Source organism: Phyllobates terribilis, unplaced genomic scaffold (assembly GCF_046119375.1).
Source record: "Phyllobates terribilis strain yellow unplaced genomic scaffold, ASM4611937v1 Scaffold_11__3_contigs__length_659146591, whole genome shotgun sequence".
NCBI lineage: Eukaryota > Metazoa > Chordata > Amphibia > Anura > Dendrobatidae > Phyllobates > Phyllobates terribilis.
The window spans coordinates 324,314,615-324,328,488 of NW_027362771.1; the positions used below are offsets into that span (position 1 = coordinate 324,314,615).

The window sequence follows — 13,874 nt, forward strand, 5'->3', positions numbered from 1 at the left end:
ATCTGTGAAGAATCTTGTTAAAAAATGTACATTAATACAATATAGTAACAGCAAAACTTTTATCCTTAGAGTTCCTTGGGCTCGGGCTCGGGCTCAGTTCTTCACTCATGGTGTGAATCGGGTCTCATTAAGTAGTATTGAGCGGGGTGTCTTCTTTGTCAGTCTGGATCCTGAAGAAGGAGGATTTCAGGAGAGCGACAAAAACTCCCTGAGTGTATATGCAAAGTCTCTGCTGCATGGAAACTGCTACAACAGGTCACTAAACTTTGATTATTACACTTACTATCATGTATTGCTAAGTCATACCGTGTTTTCTTTAGTAGGGATATTGGTATTCATATTTATAAATAAAAACCATTAAGATATATTACTGAGAAACATTCAAATGATGGTTATCGTGAGTCTTGAAAATTATATTACAGGTAGAATTTCAATAACATCCACTTTGTTATGCTACTATGGCATCTAGTAGATGGCCTCTTTGAAGGGGTTGTCCACCAGGAACCCAGAATATGTCAGAGTGAAAAAAGAATCTATCACTTTGCTGTTTAATTGCTGACTGTACGAGCACCATTGCTCCCATGATCTTCCACGTACTAATCTTATATGCCATCATTGATGACTTAGTATAGGATTTTGTCTGCTAAATCGAATCACTGGCCTCAGCGGTGATGCATGGAAGCACAGCTTGTTAACGCGGAAGCTGATATGGCATGGAAAAAAGATACATAGAGCTTAACCGTCTTTTTCATTTCATAAATCAATAGCACACATCAAATTAAGCAACTTTGTAATATATCTTATCAGAGAAATCTGCTTCTTTCTCTGTCAAAATTGATCAGTCATTATCAAAAATCTCAAATATGAGGTAAAATCTGTATTCAGGGAGGACAAACTTTCCCATTACTGAGGTAGGAGATGGCAGCTGCTACAGATAAGATTCTATGAAGATGGGAGAAAGTAGGAGCTAGAAACAGCGCTCCTCCCTCCTCATCCGCCTCCTATCCAGACAGAACATTATCACTAGCAGGTGCCATCTCCTGTCTCAAGTAATGGGAAAGTAGTACAGATTTTACCTCAGAATTGAGATTTTTGGCACAGAAAGAAGCCGATTTCTCTGACAAGATATATTACAAAGTTGCTTATTTTCATGTGTACTATTGATTTAGAACTAAAAATGATGGTTGCGCTTTAACTCCTTCATGACCGATGTTTAATATTTACATCATCGGCCGTGTCCCTGCCTTTGATGCGGGTTCCGCTGCTGAGCCCTCATCTTTCACTGCACTTAATGGCTGATTTAATTAGCCATCAAGTTCCTCTAACAGCCGCTGGTGGATCCTAAATCCACCCACAGCTGTTAATCAGTTAAATGCCGCTGTCAACCACTGACAGCTGCATTTAACTCAAGCCGACAGTAAGCGCCTCATTGCTCCTGCCCGTCACGTGATCACAGGGCGCCGATGGGTTGTCATGACAGCCGGGGATCTGCTGAAGACCCCCGTGCCTGTCATCACAATCCTCCTGTGAACGCTGGCCCACGGCCGGCTTTCATAGGAGATCGTGATTTTTGCTATACATAGCAGTGCTGAAGCCCTACTATGTATAGCACAAGCAATCAGACAATCACAACTTCAAGTCTCCTAAGGGGACTATTAAATTAAGTAAAAAAAAAAGTTTAAATATTAAGAAAGGAAAAAAAAAAAAAAGACAAAAGTTCAAATCACCCCCGTTTTGCCACATTAAAATAAATAAAAAATACTTGTATTTGGTATTGCCACATTCAGAAATATTTGATGTATCAATATATATTCAACTGGCTACCACACACGAATTTTCTACTATATATATATATACGTGTGTATGTGTGTGTATATATACAGTACAGACCAAAAGTTTGGACACACCTTCTCATTTAAAGATTTTTCTGTATTTTCATGACTTTGAAAATTTTACATTCACACTGAAGGCATCAAAACTATGAATTAACACATGTGGAATTATATACTTAACAAAAAAGTGTGAAACAACTGAAAATATGTCTTATATTCTAGGTTCTTCAAAGTAGCCACCTTTTGCTTGGATGACTGCTTTGCACACTCTTGGCATTCTCTTGATGAGCTTCAAGAGGTAGTCACCGGAAATGGTCTTCCAACAATCTTGAAGGAGTTCCCAGAGATGCTTAGCACTTGTTGGCCCTTTTGCCTTCACTCTGCGGTCCAGCTCACCTCAAACCATCTCGATTGGGTTCAGGTTTGGTGACTGTGGAGGCCAGGTCATCTGGTGTAGCACCCCATCACTCTCATTCTTGGTCAAATAGCCCTTACACAGCCTGGAGGTGTGTTTGGGGTCATTGTCCTGTTAAAAAATAAATGATGGTCCAGCTAAACGCAAACCGGATGGAATAGCATGCTGTGGTAGCCATGCTGGTTCAGTATGCCTTCAATTTTGAATAAATCCCCAACAGTGTCACCAGCAAAGCACCCCCACACCATCACACCACCTCCTCCATGCTTCACGGTGGGAACCAGGCATGTAGAGTCCATCCGTTCACCTTTTCTGCGTCGCACAAAGACATGGTAGTTGGAACCAAAGATCTCAAATTTGGACTCATCAGACCAAAGCACAGATTTCCACTGGTCTGATGTCCATTCCTTGTATTCTTTAGCCCAAGCAAGTCTCTTCTGCTTGTTGCCGGTCCTTAGCAGTGGTTTCCTAGCAGCTATTTTACCATGAAGGCCTGCTGCACAAAGTCTCCTCTTAACGGTTGTTGTAGAGCTGTGTCTGCTGCTAGAACTCTGTGTGGCATTGACCTGGTCTCTATTCTGAGCTGCTGTTAACCTGCGATTTCTGAGGCTGGTGACTCGGATAAACATCCTCAGAAGCAGAGGTGACTCTTGGTCTTCCTTTCCTGGGGCGGTCCTTATGTGAGCCAGTTTCGTTATAGCGCTTGATGGTTTTTGCAGCTACACTTGGGGACACATTCAAAGTTTTCCCAATTTTTCGGACTGACTGACCTTCATTTCTTAAAGTAATGATGGCTACTCGTTTTTCTTTACTTAGCTTCTTTTTTCCCCTTCTCCCATGACAGCACCACCTGAGAGAGGGTATCCGCGCACCAAGGACAGGAACCTACTGAATAAGAAGGCGGTACCTCTCTTCCGCATCAGTTTTAGTTCCTGTCCTTGATGGGAGCCTCTCTAGGCGGTGCCTCGCCTATCTGTTCGCGGGATCTGGAGTGGATCCTGGGATCGATGCGGCCTGGAGGCCGTGAAGAAACAGCGGTTGGTCCTCTGTTCCCAGCCCCATCCTGCTGTTCCTGGGTCTGCGTGTGGAGGGGGTGCCTTCCGGAGTACTCTCCCGAATGCGCCGGGTCCTGGGGCCGGGTCTGCGCACGCACGGCGGTCGTGGCTGGGCGCGCCGGCAGGCAGGCCTTCCGGGCTGCGCACGTGCGGGGTCGTGTTGCGCCCTAGCACGAGTGCGGCGGAAGTCCGGGTCTGCGCTTGTTTGGGGTACGATTTCCTGGGTCATCCCCGTTGCAAGCGCGCCGGGAGCCGCTGGGTCTGCACAGGAGGGATCCTGCGGCGTAGCGCGCCAGCTGGCAGGTGTAGGAAAAATATATATATAAAAAAAAATGAGAATATATATGTATTTTACAGTATAATATGAAAATATATATAGGTGGAGCTCCTTATGCTTTAAAAGGATGCGAAGCCGTCAAGATGGCGGTGTCTGCATTCCCGTCATCATGAGTGAGGAGCCGCACTCACCTGGGCAGCAGTTGTCACCGCCGCAGGAGGAACAGCAGCTGCCACAAGCGCCTAAGCAGCGTAAACAGCTCAAGCAAGATGTGAGACAACCGGAGCAACGGGAGTCCTCCCATCATCAGAGCCACAGCAGTGGGGGTCATACGAGTGCCGGCAGAACTGGTCAGAAGAAATCTCGTGAATCCACCTCTGCCAGATGGGAGCGTTCATGTGAACGGCAACCACCGCCTCCGGTACCCTAGTCTGAACGGCTGTGTGGTGAGTGATCTTCGTGAAAGTTCACCTTAGTAATGTGCTCTTCTCTGTTTTTTTCCCTTTTCCCTCTTTTCATTTCTTTCTGGTTGTTAGGAACCAAAAAAGAGTAGTTCCAAGAATAAGAATAAGGAGTGTGCATTATGTAAAGTTAGCCTTCCCAGCTCCTACGCTAAGAACCTTTGCTCGGGTTGTATCCAGAAAACTATAGCAGAGGAGTCCCCTAGTTTTTCTATGGATTTAAAAACCTTAATCCAGACAGAGGTCAGGGATTCTTTAAAAAACTTGACCTCTCGTAAGAGGAAGAAGCAGAAACGGGTTTCCTCGGACTCAGAGTAATCAGTAGAGTCCCGTTTCACGAAGGAATATCCTTCCAGCTCTGACCTCTCTTCATCGTCTTCATCAGAGTCTTCGGATGATGATGGGGGGCGGTAGGCCTTGTTTTTCGGTGGACAATACTGAGAGATTGGTCAAGGCTATTAGAGTGACAATGGGTATTGCCGATGCCAAAGCTCCCAGAACAGTTCAGGACGTCATGTTCGGGGGCTTAGATCAGAAGAGGAGACGCACATTCCCAGTTAACGAGAGGACTCTTATAGATAGGGAATGGAAAAAAACAGAGAGGAAAGGTCAGCTGCCTTCTTCTTCTAAGCGGAGATACTCTTTTGAAGAGGAGGATGCAAATAAGTGGGACAAAACCCCTAAAATTGATGTGGCCATCGCGAAGTCCTCGAAAAGATCCACACTGCCCTTTGAGGATTTGGGGACCCTAAAAGATCCGCTTGATAAAAAGGCAGAGTCTTTTTTAAAACAGGCCTGGGAGTCCTTGGCAGGGGCTCTGAAACTGGCAGTGGCAGCCTCCTGCACTGCCAGGTCTATGATGATCTGGCTTCAACAGTTAGATGACCAGATCAAAGGGAATGTCTCTAGAGAGAAAATTCTGTCGGGTCTTCCTCTTTTGCAGGGGACGGCTGCATTCCTTGCAGATGCATCAGCAGATTCAGTTAGGCTGGCTGCCAAGTCAGCAAATCTTTTTAATGCAGCCCGTAGGGCATTATGGCTCAAGAGCTGGCCAGGGGATGTGCAGTCAGAATCTAAACTCTCTGCTCAATCCCTTGCGAAGGGGACTTTCTTTTCAGGAAGGCCTTAGATGACATCCTGGATAAGGCAGCGGACAAGAAACATTGGTTTCCTACTGTGTCTGTTCCCTGATATAAGAGCTCCTTTCGGAAGAGGAAATACAATCGGAGCAAGTTTCCCAGAGACCAAAGTGGTTGGAGAGACAGAAAGCCGAATAACAGAGGCTTCATGTTCGGGGGTCCATCCTCCGAGAGTAAGAAAGCCCCTAAGTGACGGACCTCCCCAGGTGGGAGGAAGGTTGTCCCACTTCCTTCCCGCCTGGGAAAAAAACTCATAGAATGCTTGGATTTTAGGGATAATCAGGAAGTTGGAGTTCAGAAACATTCCCAGGAACACCATCAGGATTTCAGCCCCCATAGGCCTAAGGGAGCAGATGGCCCTGCAACAGGAAGTACTCACTCTGGTTGTGAAGGGGGTTCTTGTAGAAACACCTGTATTCGAGCAGGGGAGAGGGTTTTACTCAACTCTCTTCCTAATAAAGAAATCGGATGGCTCCTTCAGAACCATTGTCAACTTGAAGAAGCTAAACGACCATTTGATTTACAGGCCATTCAAAATGGAATCAATAAAATCGGCCATAAAAATGTTGTTTCCAGAATGCTATTTGTGCGTCCTCGATTTGAAGGATGCTTACTACCACGTCCCAATCTTTCCTGCACACCAACAGTTTCTGAGGGTGGCTGTACGGTTCGGCAAGCACATAAGGCATTTTCAGTTTGCAGCTCTTCCCTTTGGAATCTCCATGGCTCCAAGGGTTTTCACAAAGATTATCCTGGAAGTCACAGCGCCTCTAAGGGAGAAAGATATCCTAGTTATCCCTTACCTGGACAATTTTTTAGTGGTGGGCAGATCATAACAGCTCTGCACTCTGGCTCTGGCGGAAGTCATGGCCAGTCTAAATGGCCTGGGGTGGATGTTAAATTTAGAAAAATCGAGACTAGAACCAAAAAAGGTTCAATCATTCCTGGGTCTCATTTTGGATTCTGAAAACCAGTCTTGTCTTCTGCCAGAGGACAAGAAACTGAAGATCAGTTCCCTCTTATCACACGTAATCAGCAATCCATCCATGACATTGAGGAAGGCAATGTCTCTGTTGGGTACGATGACATCTTGTATCCCAGCAGTTCAGTGGGCTCAGTTCCATTCCAGACGTCTTCAGCAGGAGATCCTGAAAGCAGACAAACGGTTCAGAGGTCGCCTGGATGGAAAAATATCCCTTTCAAGTTTAGTAATCAACTCGCTGGACTGGTGGATGAATCCGGTAAATCTATTTCTGGGGGTTCCTTGGTCTTTCCAGGTGTCGGATACGATTACGACAGACGCAAGCGCAGAAGACTGGGGAACTCACCTGAGAGATCATTCAATACAAGGCCTCTGGTCGGACAGCAAGACCGGCCTCTCCTCCAACATGAGAGAGCTTTTGGCAGTCAGAAATGCGCTAGTAGAGTTCAGTTCTCTTCTTCAGGGTCATCACATCCGGATAATGTCGGACAACCGAACGACAGTCGCCTACATCAATCTTCAGGGGGCTACCAGTTCCCTTCCTCTGATCCTCTGATGTTAGTAGCGGACCAGATCCTTCGCTTTGTGGAGAGTCATCTATTTACGCTCTCGGCGCTGCATATAAGAGGAGAGGAAAACGTAAAAGCCGATTTTCTAAGTCGACACATCTTGAAGCAAGGAGAATGGGAGTTGAATCCAGCAGTATTCCAGCAGATTGTCGGCCGAATGGGACAACTTCAGATAGATCTGTTTGCGAACAAACACAATCGGAAGACCAAAATCTTTTGCTCCCTGAATCCAAAGGACATGCCGTTTGCGGTAGACGCGCTGCAAATTCCTTGGGACTTTACCCTGGCCTATGCCTTTCCCCCTCTAATGCTGATCCCTACTATCCTGAGGAAGATCTGAGAAGAACATGCGAGGGTTATATTGATCGCCCCGTTTTGGCCCAAGAGACCATGGTTCACTTTGATGAAGAGAATGTCCCAAGCGGATCCATAGGTTCTTCCAGACACCCCAGATCTCCTCAGGCAGGGCCCAGTCTTCTATCCCCAAAGATAGGGCCTACATTTGACGGCCTGGATTTTGAAAGGTCACTACTAACGCAGGAGGGGTTCTCTCCAGGTCTAGTTACTACTCTACTGGCAAGTAGGAAGCCAGTGACGACTAGGATCTACGGCAGAACCTGGGCTAAGTTTCTGTCTTCCTCGGGTCAGTCCGCCAAAGGGAGGGTTCCTATTGGGGCCATCCTGGAATTCCTTCAGAAAGGCTTAAGCATGGGGTTAGCCACCAGTACCCTTAAGGTACAAGTATCAGCTCTGGGGGCACTATATAATTGCGACTTGGCAGCGAATAGGTGGATCATCAGATTCATTAAAGCTTGCAGTAGATCTAGACCTATTCCTACTCCAAGGATGCCTCCTTGGGACCTTAATCTGGTTCTAGAAGCGCTAACCAAGTCCCCCTTTGAGCCGTTAGAGGAAGTTTCGGAGAAAATTCTCACCTTAAAAACAGCCATGCTGGTAGCTCTAACGTCAGCTCGTAGGGTTAGTGATCTGGACATGCTGTCAGTTAACCATCCGTTCACTCAGGTGTGTATGGATAGAGTAATCTTAAGACCAGACCCAGCCTAGCTTCCAAAAGTAGCCTCCAAATTCCATAGGACACAAGTAATTACTCTCCCTTCCTTCTATCCGGACCCTAGAGATTCAGAGGAACAAAAACTTCACACTGTAGATGTTAAGAGGGTATTAGTCCAGTATTTGGAGGTAACGAAGGCCTGGAAGAAAAGTGACGCTCTATTTATCTCATTTCAGGGGGCTAGGAAAGGGCTTAAGGTTACAAGGGGGACCATAGCTAGGTGGGTCAGGGACACCATTGGCTTAGTATACTGTTCTAACAATCTGCCAGTTCCAGAGAACTTGAAGGCCCACTCCACCAGGGCTGTAGCTGCTTCTTGGGCTGAGAAGGCGGATGTGCCCATCGACATCATATGTAAGGCGGCAACTTGGTCATCCCCCGCTATATTTTACAAGCATTACCGTCTTGACCTTTCCTCTTCTACTGATCTGTCCTTTGGGAGGAAGGTGTTGCAAGCGGTGATCTCTCCTTCTGGTGTCTGATCTCTCTAAATCTCTCAGGTGGTGCTGTCATGGGAGAAGGGGAAAAGATCCTAGTTACTTACCGGTAACGGGATTTTACAGAGCCCATGACGGCACCCTATTAATTCCCTCCCCTTTTTTTCACTTATAGTGTGCACTTCTTAGGGTGTTTTTATTAAGAAATGTTTAGGTGGTAGTTATGTACTAACCTATTTTTCGGAGGCCCTCTCATGCTCTGAAACAAAAACTGATGCGGAAGAGAGGTACCGCCTTTTATTCAGTAGGTTCCTGTCCTTGGTGGGCATATACCCTCTCTCAGGTGGAGCTGTCATGGACTAGTAGTGGTAGTAGGACTATCAGCTGTGTATCCACCTGACTTCTGCACAACACAACTGATGGTCCCAACCCCATTTATAAGGCAAGAAATCCCACTTATTAAACCTGGCAGGGCACACCTGTGAAGTGAAAACCATATCCGGTGACTACCTCTTGAAGCTCATCAAGAGAATGCCAAGAGTGTGCAAAGCAGTCATCAAAGCAAAAGGTGGCTACTTTGAAGAACCTAGAATATAAGACATATTTTCAGTTGTTTCACACTTTTTTGTTAAGTATATAATTCCACATGTGTTAATTCATAGTATTGATGCCTTCAATATGAATGTACAATTTTCAAAGTCATGAAGATACAGAAAAATCTTTAAATGAGAAGGTGTGTCCAAACTTTTGGTCTGTACTGTGTGTATGTGTATATATATATATATATATATATATATATATATATATATATATATATATAGAAAATGTGTTGTAGCCCGCTGAATACAAAATCATATTCTTCACCCAATTCGAGTGAAAATTTACACAGCCTGTCTTTAACACCAGACTAAACATAATGCGAGCATTAAAACTCGAAATCTCCTCCCCTTCCTGAGATTTGTCTTAAAGAATTAAAGCTACAGCGCCCAAAGATTCGATCTTAAGGGGGCAGCCACCATATAGTCGCTAAGCTGGGGCAACCAGTCGCTCTAAAGCATGTAATTATAGCAATGGCTGTTGCAGAAGTAACTGGGGCCTCATTTACTGTGAGGCAATTCTCATACGACTGTTCTGGTTGCCTATAGCAACAGAGTGCAGCTTTCAGCATTGAAGCTGCTGAGGTAAAGTGAAAGCTGAGCTCTGATTGGCTACTATAGGCAAATAGGGCAGTCTGACTGTGAGGCAGTTTTCATAACTGAGATTTGAGATCTTTCAGGACACACATTTTCTGCTTTATAAATGTATTTTATATTCTATATATATGCCTATTAGATCTCTGATCAGTCTGAGGTGATTACTACCAGTTGAAAAAACAAAATTTGAAACTCTGAAAATGTAACCTTAGCAATTTAACATCTCAAGTGAAGTCGCGGGTATTTTGCTAGTATAAAATAAATCTGATTGGTAAATGGCGTAATGAGAAAAAAAAATCAAACCGCCAGAATTAAGTTTTTTTTAGTTGCCGCAACATTGCAATAAAAAGTGATTAAATAATCAAATCTACCCCAAAATGCTATCAGTCAAAATGTCAGCTCAGGGCGCAAAAAAATGAGCCCTCATCCAGCCCCAGATCCCGAAAAATAAGAATGTTAGGGGTCTCGGAAAATGGCAACAAAAGCGAAAACATTTTTTTGACACATTTGTGATTTTTTTTCATCACTTAAATAAACAAAAAAAATATATATATTTGCTATCTGTGTACTCGTACGGACCTGGGGAACCCTATTTCTAGGTCCGTTTTACCAAATATTGAACATGGTAAATAAAAACAAAAATAAAAAACAATTGTGAAATTTCATCACATTTAGAATTTTTTTTACCGTTTTCAAGTACACTCTATGGTAAAATCAATGGTGTCATTCAAAAGTACAACTCGTCCTGCAAAAAACAAGCCCCCACACGGGCTTAAAAGTGAAGATCTCAGTGCACATTTTTCTCACTTTGTCAATAAATAATTAATGTTAAGGCTGATGATGGTGTATATATACTGTACTATTTGCATAGGAATTCTGGGAGAAAGATTTACTTCCAATCTGACTGTAGCACATGGCTTTTAGCTACATTTGCCACTAAGGCCGTGTTCAGAGTGTCATTGTGGCTTCCTTTTATAATGTCACACTGACAGGTCATTGAAGTGATGCCACTGGAGCCCAACAGACCTTTTTGACATATAATGGGTGGGTTTCATCAGGTTACATAGTAGTTTCTGTCATTTTCATGGGAAGATTAGCGCTGCAGACAGAACTATTCTTTGTATAAACAGTGCTGAAATGGCCGAGGGAGGCTCCAAATGGAGTGTCTGATGGTAGCAAGAACAGAGGAAGAACATAGAAATGTACTCGACAGAATGCAATATGTAAGATTGTGGATATTTTCTTTATTGGAAATATAAGCAAAGTAAGATTCATAGTGCAAAGCTCACTTTTACTTCCTATCTAGGTTTTTTCAGGCAGCATCTTGTCACTTGTGAAATGTAGTCTTTTATTATAAAAGTCCTAGACTCAAATGGATCCTGCTATTACCCCCATCTGGAACATGTATAGATTTTGTCTGTACTTCTTTTTGTTTCAGGTGGTTTGATAAGTCCTTCAGTCTGGTGGTGTTCAGTAATGGGAGGCTGGGTCTGAACGCTGAGCATTCCTGGGCTGACGCGCCAATCATTGGACATTTATGGGAGGTACTTTGTGAAATTTGCTCTGATTTCAACCTATACAGAGAGACGTTATTTATTATAATATAGCAATATAATAAGAGTCTAAAGTATAACTCACCTCTCAGGCAGTGTTCCCCTTAAGTCTTTAAAGCTTGTGAACATAGCGGTAAGGATGTGTTCTGAGGAGCGTGTTTTCGGTCAGTATGTGCCTCGTGACCAACAGAAAACACATGACCACCATGCTGACCTATGTAAGTCAATGTGCTAGTGCATGGGAGCGATTTTCCATACATTCAACATTCATCTGAACCCGGCATTACGGAGCAATTTCTCCTCTAAGTTTGGACAATCAAAACAGCCTCAGGTTAATGTTGCCGTACAGTAATAAAGTAATTAGATAAACTACAGCCAGACACACAATGTCCAGGTATAGAATAGTCATATAACAGCCAAATAAATTGTGTCATACAGCATCCAGAATAGTGATGGCACGCCTATAGATGGCACATACAGAGTCTGAATGAATAGTGGCAGATGGCATACACCTACTCAGCAAAGGTCCAGATGAGATCCTATTGTCAACTTCTAGTTTGAAACAAATGCATTTAATGCAGAGATGCCTCAATCCAAGGGCTCAATGCCTCAATACTGTGTGTAACTAGTAAGATTGTTAGAAATCCAGCAAAGGGAGGAGATCCATAAAAACTTGACGTTTATTGAAAAAATCTACAAATATATAAAAACCTGCCATGGTAATGAACCACAGCAAACGCGTTTCAGACGTCATCCTTATTTATTGCTTTTGCATAATCCATTTGCTGGATTTTTTCTTCTTCAGCTAATTTTCCCTTGACGCACTGCAAGGTTCCGTGCATGGGGGATCCTGCCCTGGGCGAGCTGAAGTTGCCTCTGTGTCTGCTAGTAAGATCATTCCTTCATTGATAGACTGTAACCACAGGCACTTGTTGCCTCAAACTGATTAAACATATTTCTAGTCACAACATTATTCGGTTGTGGGGTATCAAGTCACAAACCACAAATCCAAAACTGTCACTCTATGGGTAGGTTCACGTTAGCATATGAAAGAATCGTTTAGAGTTTCATCCAGAAAAGTGGGACGATTTTTTTTTCACTTGTCATCTGTGTGCTGTCCGTATATAATCCTTTTTTTTTACAGCAGCAGCAATTAATCATTTACAGGACCATTCACAGTTTCCTATGTTACCGATTTTTTTTACTCATCCATAGACTTGAATGGGTAGGTCTTTCACGGACAACACTCGGACTGAAAATAAGGTCTTGCGAACAAGCTCTAACAAATACTGCATGGAGACTGTGTACTTTAAGCTAAGGGCCATGTTCACACAATTACCTGGTGGTAGGGTTGGTAGTTTGGAAGCTTTGATAGTCCTACGAAGTGCAGCTACTGGTATTTGCTGAATGCCTCCATTGTAGAAGTTGTGTGGCTGGGACACTGGTCCCAGGTCAATATTCAGACAACTGAAGTCACGCTACACCTTTGGGCATGAAGTTATGCTCCTGCATGTTTCATTAAAACGCCTTACCATTATTTAGCATTTAATCTATGAATCCTATGTTCTCTCTAATGTATCTAGTTCATGCTGGCCACAGACTGTTTTGAACTGGGGTACACTGAGGATGGGAACTGTCGTGGAGATCAAGGACTCTCATTGCCGCCACCCTACAGACTTCACTGGGAAATTCCGCCCATGGTGAGTATTTTAAACAGTTCGAAACAGCATTTTAGTGAATTTGAGTAAAATTGAAAAATTGCCCCTTTCTCCAATTAGATTCAATAGGTTTTAATACGTGTTATGTGCTAGTAAACAGATGAAATTCTTTGCTATGCTATGCTATTAAGTTTTCTCCAACTTAATTTTCATCTTCAACACTTTATTATAATGGTTATTGCTAATTAGCTAATATTAGTGCTTGGCTGAGGTTACAGAAGTATGTTTGGTCTCAGGAGACTGAATACACCGTGGCCTTCCATTTATCCAGATCAGGACATCTTTGTAGTGTGTGTAAAAGGCTTTATGTATCAGATAAATGTTTGAAACATTGTGACTAATACCTCATATTTCTTCTCTAGTGTCGAGATGTCATTGAATCGTCCTATTTCACAGCTAAAACGCTAGCAGATGATGTGGATTTCTACTGCCTCCGCTTCACAGATTTTGGAAAAGGAGTTATCAAAAAATGCCGGAGCAGCCCTGATGCCTTTCTACAGATTGCACTCCAACTGGCTCACTACAGGGTAAATCCACCACCAAACATTTCTATGAACATTGTTTATATTTTTCCTGGCTGCTTTAAAGTTTTAAACCGTTAAATATTAAAGGGGTTGTTCACGATTAACGTGCTCCATATAAAAGAAAAAAAAACAACCACCTCCTGGACCAGCGCAATTCTAGCGATATCTGCCCTGTGCCTCCTGCTGGTCATGTGACATTATGTCACATGACCGCTCCTGCAAATCTACATTACATCAGAGTGGTCTATGATTGGCTCCAGTTGTCATGTGACAAACGAATGTGACCGGCGTGGGAAACACAGTGCCGACATCATTGGAAATAGTACACATGAATAAAAAGGAAGCTCATGTACACATGACAGTTTATTCTGAAAACTTATTGGACAGTCCAATTACATTTTAATTCTCTCGTTTTGACTTTGTTGCTCAAAACTGACAGACAAAAGAATTATCATTGTCTGGTAGGTATTTTGGTCTAAATCGTCACAATTGTGCACAAATATTTGCTTTTTAACATCATAGTATGATATGAACTTCTGATTATGACTTGACTATCTTGTACAAAATGCAATACGAGTATTTTTTGGACAAATTATCTGCTGACAATTGGTTTGCTGGAGAAGCAGAGGGAATCTGTTTCAGTTGAC

The 13,874-nt window shown here is 43.3% G+C and overlaps 1 protein-coding gene across 1 annotated transcript in view; it reads left to right on the forward strand.

Annotated features, from left to right (window-relative positions):
- Positions 1 to 13,874, forward strand: part of LOC141166177 (carnitine O-palmitoyltransferase 1, muscle isoform-like) — a 64,043-nt gene that overhangs the window by 40,921 nt on the left and 9,248 nt on the right. The window contains exons 11-14 of the mRNA XM_073652627.1: positions 70 to 255; positions 10,871 to 10,976; positions 12,569 to 12,685; positions 13,066 to 13,230. Coding sequence (XP_073508728.1) covers positions 70 to 255; positions 10,871 to 10,976; positions 12,569 to 12,685; positions 13,066 to 13,230 — 574 coding nt within the window. The remainder of the gene's footprint in view (positions 1 to 69; positions 256 to 10,870; positions 10,977 to 12,568; positions 12,686 to 13,065; positions 13,231 to 13,874) is intronic.